At 51.0% G+C, this 21751-nt stretch overlaps 1 protein-coding gene across 2 annotated transcripts in view; it reads left to right on the plus strand.

Annotated features, from left to right (window-relative positions):
• The first annotated feature begins 11579 nt into the window (after positions 1-11579).
• The window catches only part of LOC142469132 (stimulated by retinoic acid gene 6 protein-like), a 105149-nt gene continuing 94977 nt past the window's right edge, over positions 11580-21751 (plus strand). Inside the window, exons 1-2 of one of the 2 annotated variants that reach the window (XM_075576065.1) lie at positions 11580-12072; positions 19206-19302. In XM_075576065.1, coding sequence (XP_075432180.1) covers positions 12047-12072; positions 19206-19302 — 123 coding nt within the window. In that variant the 5' untranslated portion in view covers positions 11580-12046. The remainder of the gene's footprint in view (positions 12073-19205; positions 19303-21751) is intronic. The other variant, XM_075576064.1, reaches the window with a different exon arrangement.

The following is a 21751-nucleotide window of genomic DNA, read 5'->3' on the forward strand; positions in this document are numbered from 1 at the left end:
CCTGGCGTAAGCTTGCAATGCTATACCTGGTAGTGTGAATCCATGTGCCCAGTTACTAAAGGACTTCTTATACTTTTCTGCTTTCAGGCACTTAGGAGTGTGTTTTCAGGGCCCTTCCCCGAAGGGATTGTTATTCTCCCACAGATAGCATGTGATTATGGGCTGAAGGAGCGGCTCAGTGAGTAAAGTCACAGACTGACACTGAGTGTGAAGCAGGGAAAGCTGGTTCCATTCCTGGTGTCGGATCCTTGTGACCTTGGGGAAGTCACTTTATCTCCCTGTGCCTGAGGCACCAAAAACATAGATTGTAAGCTCTGCCGGACAAGGTCTGTGCCTGCAAAATGTCTCTGTAACGCGCTACGTACAACTAGCATCGCTATACAAGAACAAACAATTATTGTTATTATTTATTATTATAAATCCTATATTGCAAGAACACACACACATAGGTGTCCTGCTATAGTATATCCTTCCTATGCAGAGCTGGTTCTATATACTCGTCACAGACCTATTTCATTGGACCATCTGTCCTGAATATAGATGTACCCCCCTGTAAACAGCACGGGCTATACCTATCTTCCTTCTACTGTGGTAAGTCCTGCTAAGGGCAGGCACCAGTAATCATCATGGGTTTTCCCCTCTTCCAAGCCCTGCCCTGAGTGGTAGATGCCGGCCCCTGACTCTGCTGCAGGCGTGAGCCAGAGGGGGAGGTCCTGCTGACATCATGAGGGGTGGGGCTGACACTATATTTAGCAGCCAGCTCCCGTAAGTGAGTGTTCTGTTAGTCCTGGGCTGTGTGCCTGTTCTGTCCGAGGAGCTGGAGGAGACAGTGCGGTCTCACCTGTGCAGTCGTGCAGGAGCAGAGAGAGGAGCGGAGAGACTCAGCCACTTTGAGTTAGAGCTGATAGTACTATAGATCCGGTGGACCAATGCCCCTCACCCCCTGCCTGGGGTGATGGGGAGAATCCATTCCCCGCCCCGAGGATAACCTCTGAGGTGGACTGTGGGGTATTGACGCCCCAGCCCAGATCATCCTGTCGGAGGAGAGACTTGGAGGGAAGGAGAGGAGGAGAGTGAATAATGGGGTTTTGCAGTTGTTGTTGTGGCTGCTGGTCGCCACTACATTTGGAGTCGCTGATCTGACCAATAAAGAGACAATCCTTTTACAGTATACAAAGACTGTTGTGTGAGTCTGGAGTATTCACCCTGGGACCAAGGGGGTTCTTCTATACAGGTCCTAGCCCATATCCCTGGGAATATAGAAGATGGAGGCGCTGCACCACTAAGAAAGCATAGAGGCTACCACCCCAGAAGCCTGGTCCTGTCTCCCCAATAACAACGCGGGAAGCTCAGGCCCTCCTGTTCCACGCAGGTATGTGTAGAGGGAGAAAGGGGGTGGCCCGGTATTAAAGGGGTTACACCCCATTTGGCCCCCCCTGACCCCACCAGGGAGACAAGGGGTTAACTGGACTGAGGTCCAGAAATGTGATTTCACCCCTGTTATAACCTGTAAATGTGTATTTTCCTGTTTCCCCTCTGTTATTGTACATCAGTGTCTGCACACACACACTAGAATCCATCCGGGAGCACAAGGGTTAATAGTCCGTTAATACTGTGTCTCAAGGTATGGACAAAGCTTCAGAGAAATTCCTTTGCTATCGGGATGACAGATGGCCCTAGAGACATGGCCCAATGGCTAGAACCTAAGTTTTGTTCAAAAGGTTTTATCACCCTCCCTGTCTCTGTGAGAGTGGAGGGGGCGCATACCATAGCAGTTTTTAAGTGTCCCACTTATCACTGTCCAACACAGGTTATCTTGTCCAAGATCCGGAGGGGTAGCTGGGCTGGCATTCCATTTGCACATGTGGGGCCTCAGAAAGGAGACCCCAGAGTTCTACTGCACATGTGCCAGCTAGCAGGGGGGCCTGTCCTAAAATGTGTCCCCCCCATCAAAGATTGGCTGGAGATAATTGCAAACCAATCCCAGGGTCTTAATGTTACAGATGGAGGGACAAAAGGTTTATAACCTGCTGTTCCCAATCTATCCTTTGTCTTCATTTTTGGTCTTCATGCAAAGTCTTCATGCCTTTTCGTTTGCTGATATGGTAACCTGATATCACCTGAATGATTTCCTGACTGCTGAGAGAAATGCTACATCATACTTCTCATTCCCCAACCCCAATGTAAGTGTACTTCTTGTTTGTTACTGCATTATCTGTTGTGTTCACCTTTATTCTAAGGAATAAATACAATTTATTATATCTTAAGCCGCGTTCAGTTCAAACCCAATTATTTTTGTGTAATATTAATAAGCCTGTGGAAGCTATCGTCACAGTATGCACCACCACTATGCATGTAATATGCCCTCACGCACCCTAGACACCACAGATGTGTCTGGGGGGGGGAACAAGGGTTACATTTGGAGGCGAGCTGCTGAGATGCCAGAACAGGTCAGGCTTACAGCGAGGTGGAACGGGAAGAATGAGATGCACTCTCCGTGCAAGTGCTGGAGAAGGAAGGGCGCAATTGCACATACCGAGGGTAGTCAGGGGAGCGTAGACTCTCGCACAGTACGCCTTGGGTGCCCTTTGGAGGTGGCGAAGGAGGGGTGATTAGCTATAGCTGTCCGAGTCCCTTGAGGCAGATAGCATGAGGCAACTGGGGGGGTCACCCTGTTAACTAGTCCAGGGACCATGGCCCAGGGCCCGCGCTATGAGTGGCCAAAAGTTGGAGACGCCCGGACCTAGGAAAGAGAGGTACACTAGCAATCACCCACACAAACGCACCACAGAGCACTTGCATTGTTGACACCGAGTACAGTGCATGGAGGAGCGGAGTTCCGCTGAGCCTGGGATAAAGCCACCTCATATTAGTGGGATACAGAAACAGAATGCAGAGCACACACTTGGAGACTAGTCAGTGTCTAGGTACGAGATACCCAGTAGACACTGAGAACAGGGCACATGGACATTTGGAGGACTCATCCAAGATGGCGCCCGTCCCTACATGTGCTCCGTGGAGCAAGAGAGACGATCTAAAATGGCGGTTCCCGCCAATCCTGGAGCAAACACGTGAATTGTGCAAAGAGACAGTGAGATCAATGTGGCTGGAAATGTGCAAGAGTCTGGCGCCAAACCCAGATTCCATGCAAGAGGAGCGGAGCGGCGCGAAAGCCGAAAGCCCACCCATCTGTGCCGTGACTGGTCAGAAAGCCAGGCCACGTCACACTGAAGGAGAAAAGACCCCGCCTCTGGATTCCACCAGAGGGAGGGGGAACAAAGAGAGCCAATTAGGAGAGTCCTCCCCAGCGAAGGGAGGGACCGGAAGCCATAGCGAAGAGCTTCACTTTTGTCTGGCATTCGAGGAGCAAGGAGCTGAAACACTGAGCTGTTCCAACCCTGAGCGAACCATGTCCGAGATGAATACTTCAATTTACCAACTACCAGGAGGCTTACTGGTAGTGGAGGTAGCTGAGCACGAATACCTCAGGTGTTTGTGCGTCCACTGCGGGATACCGGGCGCGGTACCAAGCACCAAGGCCCGATGCCCTCAATGTGGCGCGTTTTACCTTTGGCCGAACGAGCCGTGGCCTTTGATCGAGACCCCGCGGGGTGCCTCTCCGGGAACATTAACGGAGGTGGTGGAAGGCAAAGACAAGACTGCCCTGGTTCCTCGTCATACCCAAGCGGGAGGAACCAAGGCCCAGCCCGCTACCGAACTGAGCGAGTTGTCGACGGAGAAGAGCGCGACCGCAGTGGAGGTACCAGAGCGAGACTACTTTGTTCCTATACCCACTGGTTGTATCGCAGAAGAACCGGGTGACTCCCTAGCGGAGGAACCGATCTCGATATCCTCAGAGGATGAGGTTGGCGTGACATCAGTGGCGATGCGCCTACCGGCGAACCACCCCAGAGGCCTCAAGAGGGAGCAGACAAGTCCGGAAACCTTCCGACGGCGAGCGCTGGTGCGGCCGGAGGCCCGTAAGAGTCCCACGGCCGTGGTGACTCCCAGTGCGGCGGAGACGGAGACCGAGACGACACTAGAGGAGCCCGATATCATCAAACAGCAGCGGAGCGGTAAGGAGACTCCACCACCCCCTTACTCCCGCCAGGCGACAGCAGCGACCACGGAGGACGAGAAGGAGAGGCTTGCGGCCTACTTGTCCGGCCATGCACCGGATGCTCCGCCCATGCCGGTCCTCGACGCACTTCCGGTGCGTGACCACGGAGCGGATGGAGATTCTGCGGGCACACCTGATGACGTCGTTTCCGGTTCCACCGGAAAGAGAACTCCGGGAGGGGTGTTCTCTTCACGAAGCATAGATTCAGCCATTGCCCTGGCTACCCTACAGAGTCGAGGCCCCTCCAGGGAAGTCAGAAACATGGCGGAGAGCGCGTCTAAGAAAGCGTCCACTGGTCGCGGTATCACCCGCTTGCTGGACAATGACATGAACGTTGCCCCTGCCCCAGCCCATAGCTCCACTGCCCCTGCCCCGTCATGAGTATTGCCACCAGGACCTAGCAGGGATAAGTTATGTAAATACCCCAAATACTCCAAGGACTTGCGGGATTGGGAGTTGAGCGATGAGGGGTCTGATGGGGAGATACCATATTCAAGTGTTATACCTGTGCCTAACCCTGTGCCATTTTCTCCTGCAGCTAGAGGGAGGGCCCGTGGGTCCCACACTCCAGTAGAGGCTGGGCCTACCAGCAACGTGGTTCATAAGATGAACCCTACTAGATATATCAACGCCAAAGGGAGGAGGGATTGCGCTACTGATGTGGGTATGTCCGGTGTATCATCTCAGGTAGAGTCAGAGGTAGAACGCACTAGTCATTCCACTGAGTACGAGCACCGTGACAAATGGTGGGCGCCTTTGTTCACGGGATACCACTGTAAGGAATCCGCTCCTCAATTTACTGTTTGCCTTACCTTGCAGCCTTGTGCAGTCCTGGAACACTTCCCCTGATATTTACTGCAGCCTGGATTCACTCAGCAAAGCAATACTGCCACACGCCCCTTCTGCCATTGGTTCTCTGACCTTTAAGTACTGCTTTCCCACAATGCTCCCTGCCGAGCATAGTCCTTGCTGGATGTCTCTGTGTTCTGCCATAAGCCTTGTCTTGTCTGTCTCCTTGGTTCTTGAGACCGGCTGCTAGTGTCACACAGCGGTCTGTTCCTGTGCTGAAGCGGAGTACTCTCCTTGTTGTCTTCAGCTCCCTGGTTCCTGTGACCGGCTGCTTGTCTCATGCAGCGGTCAGTTCCTGTTTCCTGTGCTGAAGCTGAGTACTCTCCTTGTTACTTCAGCTCCTTGTTTCCTGTGACCGGCTGCTATATTCACGCAGCGGTCTGTTCCTGTCGCCTGTGCTGAAGCGGAGGTTTCCCCTGTGTTTCTTCAGCTTCCTGGTTCCTGGGCAAAAAACAAAAGAACAAGGCGCACAACGCACATAGTGTATTAAAGTATAAAATGTGACTTTATGATTAAAAGTAAATAGTTCTGCGTACATCAAGTGAGAATAAACAAGCAGTTGGTATATAGGTTTACCACACCAGGAGATGACACTGTGCGACACCCTCGGATGGATCTCAGCATGCAATGGGTCTGGAATCGTCTCATCTGTCCCTTACAGCGTCCTCCATTTAGGGATGGTGGGTGGATGAGTCCCTTGTGTGGAAAGCCCCACAGCACACAGCTCACAGGGTGGTAAAGAAGCCACAGGAATCAGCGTTCGTGGATCACTGCACCGTTTGCCGCCACTCCTCGTTCTGCGCTCGGCGATGACGTCACGAACGCTGATTCCTGTGGCTTCTTTACCACCCTGTGAGCTGTGTGCTGTGGGGCTTTCCACACAAGGGACTCATCCACCCACCATCCCTAAATGGAGGACGCTGTAAGGGAAAGATGAGACGATTCCAGACCCATTGCATGCTGAGATCCATCCGAGGGTGTCGCACAGTGTCATCTCCTGGTGTGGTAAACCTATATACCAACTGCTTGTTTATTCTCACTTGATGTACGCAGAACTATTTACTTTTAATCATAAAGTCACATTTTATACTTTAATACACTATGTGCGTTGTGCGCCTTGTTCTTTTGTTTTTTGTTTAGTTCCTGGGGTGTCGAGCCACCTCCAAGAAAGGCTGCAGACCCACGATTAGTGCCAGATCCACATTTAAGGTCCACAACATTGTTTGTTTAATCACGGTGCACTGTTCACTTGATATTTGTTGTCACTAGTTATTAGCTGCGCACTATCACTCTTTTCTCCTGGTTCCTGGGGCCTGCTGCTCTTTCCCTATTGCAGAGGCCGTGTCCTGGTTCCTGCGCTGAAACGGAGGATTTCCCAGCCCGCTCAGGACTCTTGCGCTGAAGCACTGGTTTACCAGTGCAGCTAGGCGGTGTGCTACTCTGGTCTGTCTACAACCTCCTGAGACCAGTACCATGGGCCATGGTCGCCGCACGCGCAGAAGCCACTCCCGCGCTCCTAAGCTGAAGCGGGGCTCTCCTGACTACATGTTGCCGAACGCCTGCTTGAACAACGTTTACCCTGATGTCTCCAGTCCTGACCCTGGCGTGTCCACCGACGATGCTGTCTTCTCCTATCCTGATCCTGCTACGTACGACTACGAACTGCGCAATCCGGATCAGCCTGCGCGGTCTAAGGTCGGTGCTTTTACAACCCCACCTCAGCCACGCGGTCCGACCCAGGTTTGTGGCGAGCACAGCCGTGACAACCACGAGGGGATGGACCGCACGCGGTTCCTATTAATTAAGAATAATGTAGTAGACCATTGGTGGGCGGCTGGTTCTTTCACTCCGCAGGAGGTGGAGGATAAGTTAGATCATAGGTTCCAGGAGATAGAACAGAAACTTGTTGTACCCCGAGGCCCCAGTATCTTGTACGATGAAGTAGCTCCGGAAGAGCCTGTGTTTTGGGTACTGCCAAGCAGGGCGGGGCACCGCAAACTCACCAAACTAAGCCGAGCTGACCGGGCCATAGTTGCTAGATACCGGCAGTCCCACGGATATGAGTATCCTTATGTGCCTGAGCCCATCATGAGAGAAATAGAAGAGAACCGGGATAGCTGGCTCAGGGAGGCTGTGCAGGAATACCTTCTGACCAAGTTCGGTCAGGGAGAATATCATAATAACCTGATGACGTCGTTTCCAGTTCCACCGGAAAGAGAAGGCCGGGAGGGGTGTTCTCTTCACGAAGCATAGATTCAGCCATTTCCCTGGCTACCCTACAGAGTCGAGGCCCCTCCAGGGAAGTCAGAAGCATGGCGGAGAGCGCGTCTAAGAAAGCGTCCACTGGTCGCGGTATCACCCGCTTGCTGGACAATGACATGAACGTTGCCCCTGCCCCAGCCCATAGTTCCACTGCCCCGGCCACTGCCCCTGCCCCGTCACGAGTATTGCCACCGGGACCTAGCAGGGATAAGTTATGTAAATACCCCAAATACTCCAAGGACTTGAGGGATTGGGAGTTGAGCGATGAGAGATCTGATGGGGAGATACCATATTCAAGTGTTATACCTGTGCCTAACCCTGTGCCGTTTTCTCCTGCAGCTAGAGGGAGGGCCCGTGGGTCCCACAATCCAGTAGAGGCTGGGCCTACCAGCAACGTGGTTCATAAGATGGACCCTACTAGATATATCAACGCCAAAGGGAGGAGGGATTGCTCGCGATCTACTGATGCGGGTACGTCCGGTGTACCATTTCAGGTAGAGTCAGAGGTAGAACGCACTAGTCATTCCACTGAGTACGAGCACCGTGACAAATGGTGGGCGCCTTTGTTCACCGGATACCACGAGGGGATGGACCGCACGCAGTTCCTATTAATTAAGAATAATGTAGTAGACCATTGGTGGGCGGCTGGTTCTTTCACTCCGCAGGAGGTGGAGCATGAGTTAGATCATAGGTTCCGGGAGATAGAACAGAAACTTGTTGTACCCCGAGGCTCCAGTATCTTGTACGATGAAGTAGCTCCGGAAGAGCCTGTGTTTTGGGTACAGCCAAGCAGGGCGGGGCACCGCAAGCTCACCAAACTAAGCCGAGCTGACCGGGCCATAGTTGCTAGATACCGGCAGTCCCACGGATATGAGTATCCTTATGTGCCTGAGCCCATCATGAGAGAAATAGAAGAGAACCGGGATAGCTGGCTCAGGGAGGCTGTGCAGGAATACCTTCTGACCAAGTTCGGTCAGGGAGGATATCATAATGAGGATAAGATAAGCGAATTAGTCCGCATATGGAGCATAGGTAGATGTATCTACATGCATGGTGTAACCTATAGGCCTGAGCATGGGCCGGTCCAATCGTTCGCTGTGACCGTCACGGATCATAATGGGTGGAGGGTAAGAAAGCCTGATCCAAAGCATTATCTGTAGGGGTCTCCATGTTGGGAGTACCCGGTTGTATTACCCATCTAACTACCTCATTATGCAATGTATGATGACAATGTCTAATGTGTGCTGTTTCCCAGGTTGTTCGCCACAGGATGGGTCTGCTAAAACTAGGTCCAAGTGGGGACCATTGGATTCCACCATAGGGAGAGTGTAGCCCCCTGTAAACAGCACGGGCTATACCTATCTTCCTTCTACTGTGGTAAGTCCTGTTAAGAGCAGGCACCAGTAATCATCATGGGTTTTCCCCCCTTCCAAGCCCTGCCCTGAGTGGTAGATGCCGGCCCCTGACTCTGCTGCAGGCGTGAGCCAGAGGGGAGGTCCTGCTGACATCATGAGGGGTGGGGCTGACACTATATTTAGCAGCCAGCTCCCGTAAGTGAGAGTTCTTTAAGTCCTGGGCTGTGTGCCTGTTCTGTCCGAGGAGCTGGAGGAGACAGTGCGGTCTCACCTGTGCAGTCGTGCAGGAGCAGAGAGAGGAGCGGAGAGACTCAGCCACTTTGAGTTAGAGCTGATAGTACTATAGATCCGGTGGACCAATGCCCCTCACCCCCTGCCTGGGGTGATGGGGAGAATCCATTCCCCGCCCCGAGGATAACCTCTGAGGTGGGCTGCGGGGCATTGACGCCCCAGCCCAGACCATCCTGTCGGAGGAGAGACTTGGAGGGAAGGAGAGGAGGAGAGTGAATAACGGGGTTTTGCTGTTGTTGTTGTGGCTGCTGGTCGCCACTACATTTGGAGTCGCCACTCTGACCAATAAAGAGACAATCCTTTTATACAAAGACTGTTGTGTGAGTCTGGTGCATTCACCCTGGGACAAAGGGGGTTCTTCTATACAGGTCCTATCCCATATTCCTGGGAGTATAGAAGATGGAGGCGCTGCACCACTAAGAAAGCATGGAGGCTACCACCCCAGAAGCCTGGTCCTGTCTCCCCAATAACAACGCGGGAAGCTCAGGCCCTCCTGTTCCACGCAGGTATGCACCACCAGTATGCATGTAATCTGCCCTCACGCACCCTAGACACCACAGATGGGTTCGGTGGGGGGGGGGGAACAAGGGTTACATAGATATATATCAAGATTGTCTGAGACATTGTAACTGGAGCGTCTGACCCAATACGTACTGTAGCTGTGGGCTGCCACCACATCACGTCACTGTATATAGTTCACTTTCATTGCTATTATTCCTGATGTGATTACAGTTTTATTGGTTTAATTTGATGGTCCCTTGTGGATCTCCTCAGGAGGTTATTTGAGTCAGGGATCTACCTCAGGAGGGATCTACCTCAGGAGGGATCTACCTCAGGTTGCACCCACTATTTAGTGGTAGATACATTGATATCTCTTGGACTCATATGGCCTTTCTCCACATTACCACAGTGAGTGCAATTAGTCGGACCTTTTTTTGTTGTTACCCTTCTGGGGTCATATTTGTACATTCAGACTGGATTTTCCTACTTGCACCCTGATTATTAGAGTATTCATACATGCATGTATATAAGTATGTCTTTATTTATATATAACTGTTTGAGTATTGGGCGGGGCGGTTTGGCCATTACAATTGCTTCATATTGTAATGATAGAAATAAGTATATAGCACAATTCGGGCTTTTATCGAGTTCCAATCCATAGTGATTCGATATACACTATTTAAAGCAGCAGGTTCTTATTTATTTTCCCCCTTTAATATGTGCATCAATACAATCCACACAATGATGAGTAATTAGCTAAGTTCTCCTGTGATCAATCGGTGAAGATTTGGCTCGGGGGTTCACTAAATGGCCGTCAGTGCAGCAGAAGAGGACCAAAGATGCTAAGTTCTGTGGGGAAGATCATGTGACCAGGCAGACACTAGATACAATTGGTGCACTGCTAGAGAGAGGGCGGGGCTCAAAAAGGGGTGTGCCAGAGCCTGTTTCAGAAGAGGAAGGGGATGTGACTTTGTAAATGGTTGCTATAGAAACAAAAAATGCTTCTTACATTATAATACATTAAAAATGTCATTCAGAGTTGTTTAAAAAAAAGAAATGCTACAAGTATTTTCTCATCGTACAGAACTGATTTATTTAAAAAGCACACGTCAGGTATTGCTCGGTCTGCAGCTTTAACGCCGTCGGACACATTTCCCACGGCCGCGTGAAGGTTATGAGTAATGTGCAGGGGTGTGTGTCCGTCTTCCATGGAACCGCTGACATTTTCGGGTCATTTATCAAGTAGTTTGCGCCCGCCTTGAATGTGACTTTCATCCATTAGCTTAGTCAAATATCCGCGGTTGATATGGGGCCTCCCGCCATCAGCAGAGTCAATACAGCAGCGTGAGTAATGCTGCGCTCTGAAACTATGCCGGGCCTTCCCAGGAAGGTGTGAGAGCGTTTATTCTGATAACATTCAGGTCGCAGCAGCAAACAGCGGCCGTGTGATAGATGGGAACAGAATGGCTGCAAAGAACAGATTAGGTACAGGAACTCAGCTTACCCAACACCAAGAATGCAGCGGCGGCCAACTCCGGTGCTCCAGGGACACGTATTGGGGATATCCCTGCTTCAGCACAGCTGGCTCAGTTTGTTGAGGACTGGAGTTGGCCAATGACTGAGCCACTGATTGAGCCACCTGTGCTGCAGCAGGGATATCCTGAAAACCTGACCTGTTGGTGGCCCTTGAGGACTAGAGTTGGCCGCCCCTGCATTAAAGGGTCAACCAGTGTTGTTCACGGACCCGGAAAGGGCCATTTTATACACCCAGGAGAAGGTGTCAGGAACCTTTGAGTTGGGCCAAGGAGGGGAGGAAACAGCATGGAGCAGAGAGGTGTGTGTATGCGTGTGTGTGTTGTGTCTCGAGCGCGTCGCACCTTTCACCATTGTGTCCAGTATTTTTGGAGAAGCCGTCTGGCAACCCTACTCCCAATCAGGACAAGTTCTGTAACCTGGTTAAAATACCAATATCTGCCATGTTTTCTAGTATTAGGGGATTGTATATTATCTCTTGCTACAGCCAGAGCATATATATCGTTACATAACGTGTCGCTTATGTCCAGGCTGAAAACAAACAGAAAAGGGGTTCAAACGCATAAATCCCCCTATTTCAACTCCTTTTCTTCCAGAGGAAGCTACAGAACAAAAAGGATTATCCCAATAACAAATCAACTTGACAGCGCTTGTGTCCGTCCGTGTCTGTCCTCAAAACCTTCTCATTTGTCCATCGGTGATAACACAAGTTCTATCTCCCAGTTCTTTCTCAGCCGATCTGAAGGCTGTTTGCAGACACACCTGTGATGTGAGGTTCTCTCCTCCAGTGTTTCTCAGCCGATCTGAAGGCTGTTTGCAGACACACCTGTGATGTGAGGTTCTCTCCTCCAGTGTTTCGCAGCCGATCTGAAGGCTGTTTGCAGACACACCTGTGATGTGAGGTTCTCTCCTCCAGTGTTTCGCAGCCGATCTGAAGGCTGTTTGCAGACACACCTGTGATGTGAGGTTCTCTCCTCCAGTGTTTCGCAGCCGATCTGAAGGCTGTTTGCAGACACACCTGTGATGTGAGGTTCTCTCCTCCAGTGTTTCGCAGCCGATCTGAAGGCTGTTTGCAGACACACCTGTGAGGCTTCACATTCAGCACACAGCTCCCTGAGGAGGAAGCAGCAGCATTATGGAGACCTCTTCAACCTCCAGAACGTGAGTAGAGATGTCTAACTTGTGTATGGTGCATAGTCTAACTAAGGGGCGGCCAACTCCAGTCTTCAAGGGCCACCAACAGGTCAGGTTTTCAGGATATCTCTGCTTCAGCAGAGGTGGCTCAGTCACTATCACTGCACCATCTGTGCTGAAGCAGGGATATCCTGAAAACCAGGCCTGTTGGTGGCCCTTGAGGACTGGAGTTGGCCCCCTCCTTATAATGTCGTCAACGTATTCGTTCGTACCCAGGACATACTCGGAAACGAGAGGTGACTTATTTTTTCCTGGTAAATATTTGATAAATAATTATTGTGGCTAAATATCAGTGAATGTTTTGTGTGTGTGTGTGTACAGAAAATAGCTATGACGTGTGAATTAAGACACCGAGATTTGCCGGTGGAATGTCAAATTGAAAAACCATGCAGGTTGTAAGCCGGAGAGATTTCTTCCCCCTCAGATTTGGGGAGCGGGTAATTTGGGGGTTCATGCTAGATTAAAGGAAACTAGTCATGCAAAGATGCAGAATTTGATACATCCCATTAAGTTTGTCGCCTTATCCTTCACACTGCTCACGCACTCCGGCTATCCCCGATATATTGGCGCTCGGAGAAGCGAGATGATAACGCTTCTATGTTTAACCTACACCTAGATTCACCAAACGCCAGTAAACTTGCATTAATATCGCCCGTGGTATAAATAAAAAACCCGCATCTTAACTACCAAATATTGCTTTAATACCATTTCTATCTTCATCAAATCCATGCGATATAAAAAAAATAGATATTTTTTCTGAGAATAATCAAAATGTAACCGCAAAAAACACAAGATCAACGCAGATCTAAAATCACTAAAACCCAACATTTCACCCTGAATCCTTTTCGTTACTTAAATAAAACTGCATAAAAGCATCATTAAGCATTTCGAATATTTCATTTAAATTAGGGTAACTTCTACATATTTTGGCCAAAGTGTAACAAAGTAAGGCTCACCCCTCCCGCCTAACGTTTAACTGAATTATTTTATTAGATCTATTTTTATAACATCAAACGGGGGAGGGGCGGGGGGGAGGGGGGGTGAAATAAACATTCTATTGTTGCGTTTTTACAATTTCCGAGCGCTTATTTGCAAGTCATTACCCAGAATTCCTGGCTGCAGTGGAAGCCGTGTATGCTAAGAGATAATGGGGAAGAGCAGGGTTGCCACATATTTGTATTTGCTCACATCGAGTCGAAATCAAGAGGCAGAAAAGAGAGTATGCCATGGTGCTCCCAGCGTGTGTCGTTTGTGTTGTGACTCGTGACGATTCTGTCGCCATTTTCAATCGGCCTTCTCAAAAACCCCCAATAACGTCGTTTTCACTCATTTTCTCCTTCTAAATGCGACGTCGGCGGCTCTACGTTTTAACAACCGCGGGGGCGAGAAATCCTCACCGCTGCGCCTGGACACGTTTAATAACCGCGGGGGCGAGAAATCCTCACCACTGTGCCTGGACACGTTTCATAACCGCGGGGCGAGAAATCCTCACCGCTGCGCCTGGATACGTTTCATAACCGCGGGGCGAGAAATCCTCACCGCTGCGCCTGTATACGTTTCATAACCACGGGGGCGAGAAATCCTCACCGCTGCGCCTGGATACGTTTAATAACCGCGGAGGCGAGAAATCCTCACCGCTGCGCCTGGATACGTTTCATAACCGCGGGGCGAGAAATCCTCACCGCTGCGCCTGGATACGTTTCATAACCGCGGGGCGAGAAATCCTCACCGCTGCGCCTGGATACGTTTAATAACCGCGGGGGCGAGAAATCCTCACCGCTGCGCCTGGATACGTTTAATAACCGCGGGGGCGAGAAATCCTCACCGCTGCGCCTGGACACGTTTAATAACCGCGGGGGCGAGAAATCCTCACCGCTGCGCCTGGATACGTTTAATAACCGCGGGGGCGAGAAATCCTCACCGCTGCGCCTGGACACGTTTAATAACCGCGGGGGCGAGAAATCCTCACCGCTGCGCCTGGACACGTTTAATAACCGCGGGGGCGAGAAATCCTCACCGCTGCGCCTGGACACGTTTTAATAAAACTTTTTTTGTTTCTTGGACAATAATGGATCAATGACGCCCTCTCTGGCAGTGAAAGAGTTAAAAGCCGCCGCCGGTTAGAACCACAATTGTCCGGTTTAGCAGCGGCAATAACCCCCCCCCCCCCGTGGATGTCTGCGCTCAGAGGTTGTTTAGCAGTTGCCTGAGTATCTGTCTCCTATTCTCCTCCAAGTTTTACGTGCAGATAATTATACTCCTAACGGCCTATTTCCTGCATTTAACGGCTTTTATACTGTGCTCCCCGGGGTACCATAAAAGTGAAGGGTTGTTTGCGCTGGCTTCGTGACACACTGTGTCCTGTTGTGGTCGTTCTGTTGTACGCACTCTCGACCAATGATGGAGGCCTAAGTGGCTTCAAACCCGCAGCGCCGATCATGCCGCTTGGCTTAGTCGACTCGTGTCAAGCAATAAAATGGTGATCAGGGGTGACATACGTGACAATAATAACGGCAACTTGTTAACACCTTGAAAAGAAATGCTCCCACAATGGGGCATGTGAGACAGGGGGGGAGGGAGATGTGTGACTCTATATAAAACCCCTCTCACGGCCTTGTGTGAGCCCCTTCCCTCAGAGAGATGATGCTTCAATGTCAAATCAGATGTTTCACAATCAGAGGTCACCGGTTAGCAGTGGACCTGTCGGAAGGACCTGTGGCTGCACTGTGCTTTTTACTGTGTGAGTGTTACATGTTTATATTACCCTATTTCCTCGATTCTAAGACGCACCTTTTTTTCGATTTTCACATGTCTGAAATTGGGGTGCGTCTTAGAATTGATGTATTAAAAAAATGAAAAGTAAAAAAAAGTGCCTACAGTACTAATCCCCTCTTTTCACTTACCATGTTTCAGGAGAGGTCCCATGTCAGCGGAGGTTGAAGCGGGCGGCGGTGGCAGGAGAGGTCCCACGTCTGCAGATGGTTGAAGATGGATAGCTGGTGGCTGTGCAGCGGCGGCAGGACAGGGGCCAAGTCTGCAGGTGAATGAAGATAAGACAGTGGGCGTGCGGTGGCAGCGGCGGCAGGAGATCATAATAGCAGGAGAGCTGAGCAGAGCGGCATAGGGGAACGGCTGGGGAGGTGCACACTGTAACACCGGAAGTTGACCGGTGTCCGACTTCCGGTTACGCAGTGCACTCTACCCCAGTCGTTCCCCTATGCCGCTCTGCTCATGCTATTATGATCTCCTGCCGCCACCACTCGCCCGCCCGCTGTCTTATCTTCATTCACCTGCAGACTTGGCACCTGTCCTGCCGCCGCCGCACTTCCGCCGCACACTATCCATCTTCAACCAGCTGCAGACGTGGGACCTCTTCTGCCGCTGCCGCCCGCTTCAACCTCCGCTGACATGGGACCTCTCCTGAAACATGGTAAGTGAAAAAGTAATTTTCCTCCATTTTAAGGGCCAAAATCGATTTGTGCGTCTTACAATCGCGGATATACGGTACTTATTAAACTGTTTGCATATGCTAACTCTGGCTCTGCCCATTCTCTATACCTGGGACTGTGGGAGTGGTGCCACCCGATCACCATACCCGATTGGGAACCACTGACAGGACGTGTCTGACTTTGAAGACCAGGAAAAATCTGATTTGACATTGAAGCATCATCTCTCTGAGGGAAGGGGCTCACACAGGCCGTGCGAGGGGATTTATATAGGGTCACACATCTCCCTCCCCCTCTCCCCCTCCCCCCATCTCACATTGTGGGAGCATTACTTTTCATGGTGTTAACAAGTTGCCTTTGTTATTGTCTTTCTAAATCTCTGAGAGTGACAGTCTGCGCTGACCATTACCCCGTTTCCATGCCGCTGTAAGCAGATCTGGGGTTCATCTTCCCTGGGTCGAGCTGCACAGCATTTTGAAGGGTCCAGTACAGTATTGATTTTCTGGTCTTTGGCAGTGTTATACTCTTATGCACGTTACATCTTTTAGGGGCGCCCCAGTTTTTGTTTGTTTTAGTGACATACGCGACGGCTGGGACACGGTCTCCGGAGCTGAACCCCAGTAATTTCAGCTCCGGACACCCCCTGCTTCCGGAGATACAGACCTTCATAGGTTCGCCAGTAGCCTCTCTGCTCGGCTAGCAGGGATCACATTGTGGCAGAGTTACAAAGCTCCCGCACCCTGCGGGCCAATAGGAAGCTGTGACATCATCAGGTTCAGCTTCCTATTGGCCCACGTGACGCGGGAGCTTTAAACTTTGCCACAATACGAGCGCCCCCTTCAGAGGTCTGAGCAGGGGGTCACCGGAGACGGAGGTCTGTATCTCGGGAAGCAAGGGGTCCCCGGAGATGGAGGTCTGTATCTCGGGAAGCAGGGGGTCCCCGGGGACGGAGGTCTGTATCTCGGGAAGCAGGGGGTCTCCGGAGACGGAGGTCTCTATCTCGGGAAGCAGGGGGTCCCCGGAGACGGAGGTCTGTATCTCGGGAAGCAGGGGGTCCCCGGAGACGGAGGTCTGTATCTCGGGAAGCAGGGGGTCCCCGGGGACGGAGGTCTGTATCTCGGGAAGCAGGGGGTCCCCGGAGACGGAGGTCTCTATCTCGGGAAGCAGGGGGTCCCCGGAGACGGAGGTCTGTATCTCGGGAAGCAGGGGGTCCCCGGAGACGGAGGTCTGTATCTCGGGAAGCAGGGGGTCTCCGGAGACGGAGGTCTCTATCTCGGGAAGCAGGGGGTCCCCGGAGACGGAGGTCTGTATCTCGGGAAGCAGGGGGTCCCCGGAGACGGAGGTCTGTATCTCGGCAAGCAGGGGGTCCCCGGAGACGGAGGTCTGTATCTCGGGAAGCAGGGGGTCCCCGGAGACGGAGGTCTGTATCTCGGGAAGCAGGGGGTCCCCGGAGACGGAGGTCTGTATCTCGGGAAGCAGGGGGTCCCCGGAGACGGAGGTCTGTATCTCGGCAAGCAGGGGGTCCCCGGAGACGGAGGTCTGTATCTCGGGAAGCAGGGGGTCCCCGGAGACGGAGGTCTGTATCTCGGGAAGCAGGGGGTCCCCGGAGACGGAGGTCTGTATCTCGGGAAGCAGGGGGTCACCGGAGACGGAGGTCTGTATCTCGGCAAGCAGGGAGTCCCCGGAGACGGAGGTCTGTATCTCGGGAAGCAGGGGGTCCCCGGAGACAAAGGTCTGTATCTCGGGAAGCAGGGGGTCCCCGGAGACGGAGGTCTGTATCTCGGGAAGCAGGGGGTCCCCGGAGACGGAGGTCTGTATCTCGGGAAGCAGAGGGTCACCGGAGACGGAGGTCTGTATCTCGGGAAGCAGGGGGTCACCGGAGACGGAGGTCTGTATCTCGGGAAGCAGGGGGTCCCCGGAGACGGACGTCTGTATCTCGGGAAGCAGGGGGTCCCCGGAGATGAAATTAACAAGGTTTAGCTCCAGAGACCCCCTGCTTCAACCCCATGTTTAACATAATTTTGGAATAGCTCCTTTTTTAATGGAGAAGTTCTCCCCACACTGTACCCCCTTTTTTTACAGGGGTGGGAAGCAGTGGGGTCCCCAGAGTTGAACCGCATTCATTTCTGCTGTGGGGTCCCCCCTGCTTCCAGAGATACGTACCGGGAAGGGCAGCGACGGTTACTTCTCCTGCATTACACGGACCAATAGGAAGCTGCACTGAATGGTGATGTGGCTTCCTATTGGCCGGTGTCGCGTGGAAAATTTCCACCGCCATTTTGTTTCCCCTGGGGGAGACGGTACAGGTGCTACCTATAGTGATAAGTATCACGGGAACCAGGAAGTCCCCGAGTTGGAAATAGGGCGTTTCTACAGGGCCCCCCTACTTCTCATCCGTGAGAAAAAGGAAGGGGTGAGGGGGGGGGGGGTAAAACAAGATTGAGTAAGGGGAACTTTCTGAAACTGGGTTGGAAATGTCATATTGCTCCGAATAAAGCCACGTGGGTGACAATAACACACAGAGGAAGCCAAGCACTGTCCGTATTGGTCACTGGCTCGCGGTTCACAACGACTTGCCGCCGGCCGTCTCGCCACGAAGGTAACCCCTTAACCTTGGTCCCAAAACCCCATAAAAGCCCCTAACATTAAGTCCTTACGCTAACCGGTTAACCCCTAATGCTAAAGCAAATCATCACCCTAAAAACCGTAACCCCTTACCCTAAAATCCCTAATCCCTTACCCTAAAACCCCTTACCCCTTACCCTAAAACCCTCTAACCTTAACCCCTTACCCTAAAACCCCTAACCTTAACCCCTTACCCTATAACCTCTACTCTTAACCCCTTACCCTAAAAAGATAAACCTTAACCGCTTGCCCTAAAACCCATAATCTGACCCCTTACCCTAAACTCCCTAAATCCTTACCATAAAATCCCTAACCTTAACCCCTTACCCTAATACCCTTAACCCCATACCATAAAATCCCTAACCTTAACCCCTTACCCTAAAATTCCTAACCTTAACACCTTACCCTAATACCCTTAACCTTAACCCCTTACCCTAATACCCTTAACCTTAACCCCTTACCCCAATACCCCCTAACCTTAATCCCATACCCTAAAAACCAAACCTTAACCTCATCCTAAAATCCCTAACCTTAACCCCTTACCCTAAAATTCTTGACTCCTTAACCTAACAAGCTTAATCTCTTACCCTAACCTTAATCCCTTACCCTAATACCCCTAACCTTAACCCCTTACCCTAGGGCGCTAAATCTTAACCGCTTACCCTGAAATCCCTAACCCGCTTCCCTAACAAGCTTAATCTCTTACCCTAACCTTAATCCCTTACCCTAATACCCCTAACCTTAATCCCTTACCCTAGGGCGCTAAATCTTAACCGCTTACCCTGAAATCCCTAACCCGCTTTCCTAACAAGCTTAACCCCTTACCCTACAACCTCTAACCTTAGCCCCTTACCCTAAAACGCTAAACCTTAACCGCTTGCCCTAAAACCCATAATCTGACCCCTTACCCTAAACTCCCTAACTCCTTACCCTAAAACCGCTGAAGGTAACCCCTTAATAGCGTACCTTAACGGTGAGATGTCCCGTTCCTCTGGCTCGTTTTAATTTCTTCTCTCCATCTTCTCCAAGATTCACCATGGCGAATGAGACCAGAGCCCCATCTGCTGACCGGTGCCTGAAATCCATTCACATGGACCTGTTTGTTCATTGCTCGCTCGTCCCGGCGGTAAGACACTTCCCAATCTCTCGCCTAACACATTGGTGACTGTGGCAGGACGGCCTGTAGCCGAGGTCAGGGAACAGTCCACACGTGTAGTTTCAGGATAAATGAAAACGTTCAGTGGCTTTATTTCTCCACAGCAACATAACATGCGGGTACACTGTCCCTTTAAGTAAATAAATCCTGCTCCACATTGGGAGAAAACTGACTAACACAGCTGTCCTAGCTAGCAGGCTGGCTGGCTAAACCATACCCAAACCGTAAGAGTCTTTTTAAGCAGTCATGCAAACAAATGAAAGAAATCTTACTTTGGCTGCAGTAAGTAGTGTGCTGTATCCGTCTGTCTAGCAGCACATATATCCATGTGCTCTCATCTCAGACAGCCAGATACTGCTGGTAACAAGATCCTTATCTACCTTCCTGGCTCTCAGGTGTCAGCTTACTTCCTGACTACCTAACTTCCACCTGAGTTAACCCTTATGAGTGCTGGATGAAGCACTCAGACATATGTTTCCCAGGCATAGTTGATAGGGTTTGACTTCACCCTGTCACATACCTCCCCTGTTTGTGTGTGGCTAGTGTCCCACACGGCTGAAGCCCGACCCTCCACTCCTTCTCTTGACAAAAAATCAGCATTTCCATGGTCCTTTCCAGGTCTATGCTGAATATCAAATGAGAAGGGTTGGAGGGCCATATACCACCTGGTCAACCTTGGATTTGTGTCCTTCATGGTGTTTAACCACTTCAAGGGCGCATGGTCAGTGACCAGGGTGAAGTGTACTCCGGCGACATAATGTCTCAAGGCCTCAATTGCCCATTTTACAGCGAGGCACTCCTTCTCAATAACGGAATACCTCACTTCCCTTGGGAACAGCTTCCTGCTGATGAACAGTATGGGGTGTTCAACACCATCAAATTGCTGAGACAGCACTGCTCCCAGTCCTACCTCTGAGGCATCCGTCTGGATGATGAAGGGCTCTTTAAAATCTGGGCTCTGAAGAGCGGGGCCCTCTGACAGGCACTTTTTTAGCATGTCAAAGGCGTCTTGGCACTCCCAAGACCATTTAACTTCGGTCGGGGCACTCTTTTTTGTCAGATCTGTAAGGGGTGCAGATATTTCTGAAAAATTGGGGATAAACCGCCGGTAATACCCTGCTAACCCCAAAAGGGAGCGGACCTGTGTCTTTGTCTGTGGGGTGGGGACTTCCTTTATGGCGGCCACCCTGCTAGCTAGTGGCCTTACTATCCCTCCCCCAACGGCATAGCCCAAGTACTTTCTAGTGGATTTACCCAGGGCACATTTTTTTGGATTTGCAGTGAGCCCTGCTTCTCTTAAGGACGTTAGGACTGCCCTTAACCTTTTTATATGAAGTGTCTGCTATTTTATATGCCAGTGTCTGCTATAGATGACAATGTCATCCAAGTAGGCCGCGGCATATGCCCTATGGGGTCGTAGTACCTTGTCCATTAACCTTTGGAACGTGGCTGGAGCCCCATGTAACCAAAATGGCATAGTGACGAATTGGTATAACCCGAGAGGGGTGGCGAAGGCAGTTTTGCATTTGGATTCTTCCGCTAGAGGTATCTGCCAATATCCTTTCGTGAGATCTAGGGTAGAGATATACTCTGCTTTACCAAGCGAGTCAAGCAATTCATCCATCCTAGGCATTGGATATGCATCAAATCTGGATACAGCATTTACCTTTCGCAGATCCACGCAAAACCTCACCTTCCCATCTGATTTAGGGACCAACACGATAGGGCTACACCATTCGCTGTGGGACTCCTCGATCACGCCCAATTCCAACATGTCTATTATCTCCCTCTCTACCAGGTCTTTTCGGCCCTCTGGCAATCTATAGGGACGGGACCGTACTTTTACGCCAGGTTCTGTCTCAATCCTATGGGACACTAAATTAGTCTGCCCTGGCAGCTCCGAAAAAACATCTGGGAACTGGTCACATAATTCTAGTAGGTCTGACCTTTGTTCCGTTGTTAACTGCCCTCCCATGGGAACCTGATGGTCATTGTACGTACTACCCTTTGGAAGCTGCGGACCCAAATCCGTCTCTCCTTCCCGAGGGTGGATGAATAGCGATCTCATCGTTTTCCAGGGTTTCAGGAGGTTCACGTGGTAGATTTGTTTACCCTTCCTGGACCCTAGTTGAGAGATCTCATAGTTCACCTCCCCGGTGCGGCGGAGAATTTGGAAAGGACCCTGCCACTTCGCAAGGAGTTTACTCTCTGATGTCGGTAGTAGTAGCATCACTTGGTCCCCAGGTTGGAAGACCCTCAAGCGAGCATTGTGGTTATACTGTCTTTCTTGACGTTCTTGAGCAGATTTGAGGTTTTCCTTAGCAAACCGACCTATCATGTCTAGGCGATTTCTAAGGTCTATGACATACTGAAGGGTATTCTTGGAGGGGGAGGGCTCCTCCTCCCAGGATTCCTTCAG

This window comes from Ascaphus truei, chromosome 18, assembly GCF_040206685.1.
Source record: "Ascaphus truei isolate aAscTru1 chromosome 18, aAscTru1.hap1, whole genome shotgun sequence".
Taxonomy (NCBI): Eukaryota; Metazoa; Chordata; class Amphibia; order Anura; family Ascaphidae; genus Ascaphus; species Ascaphus truei.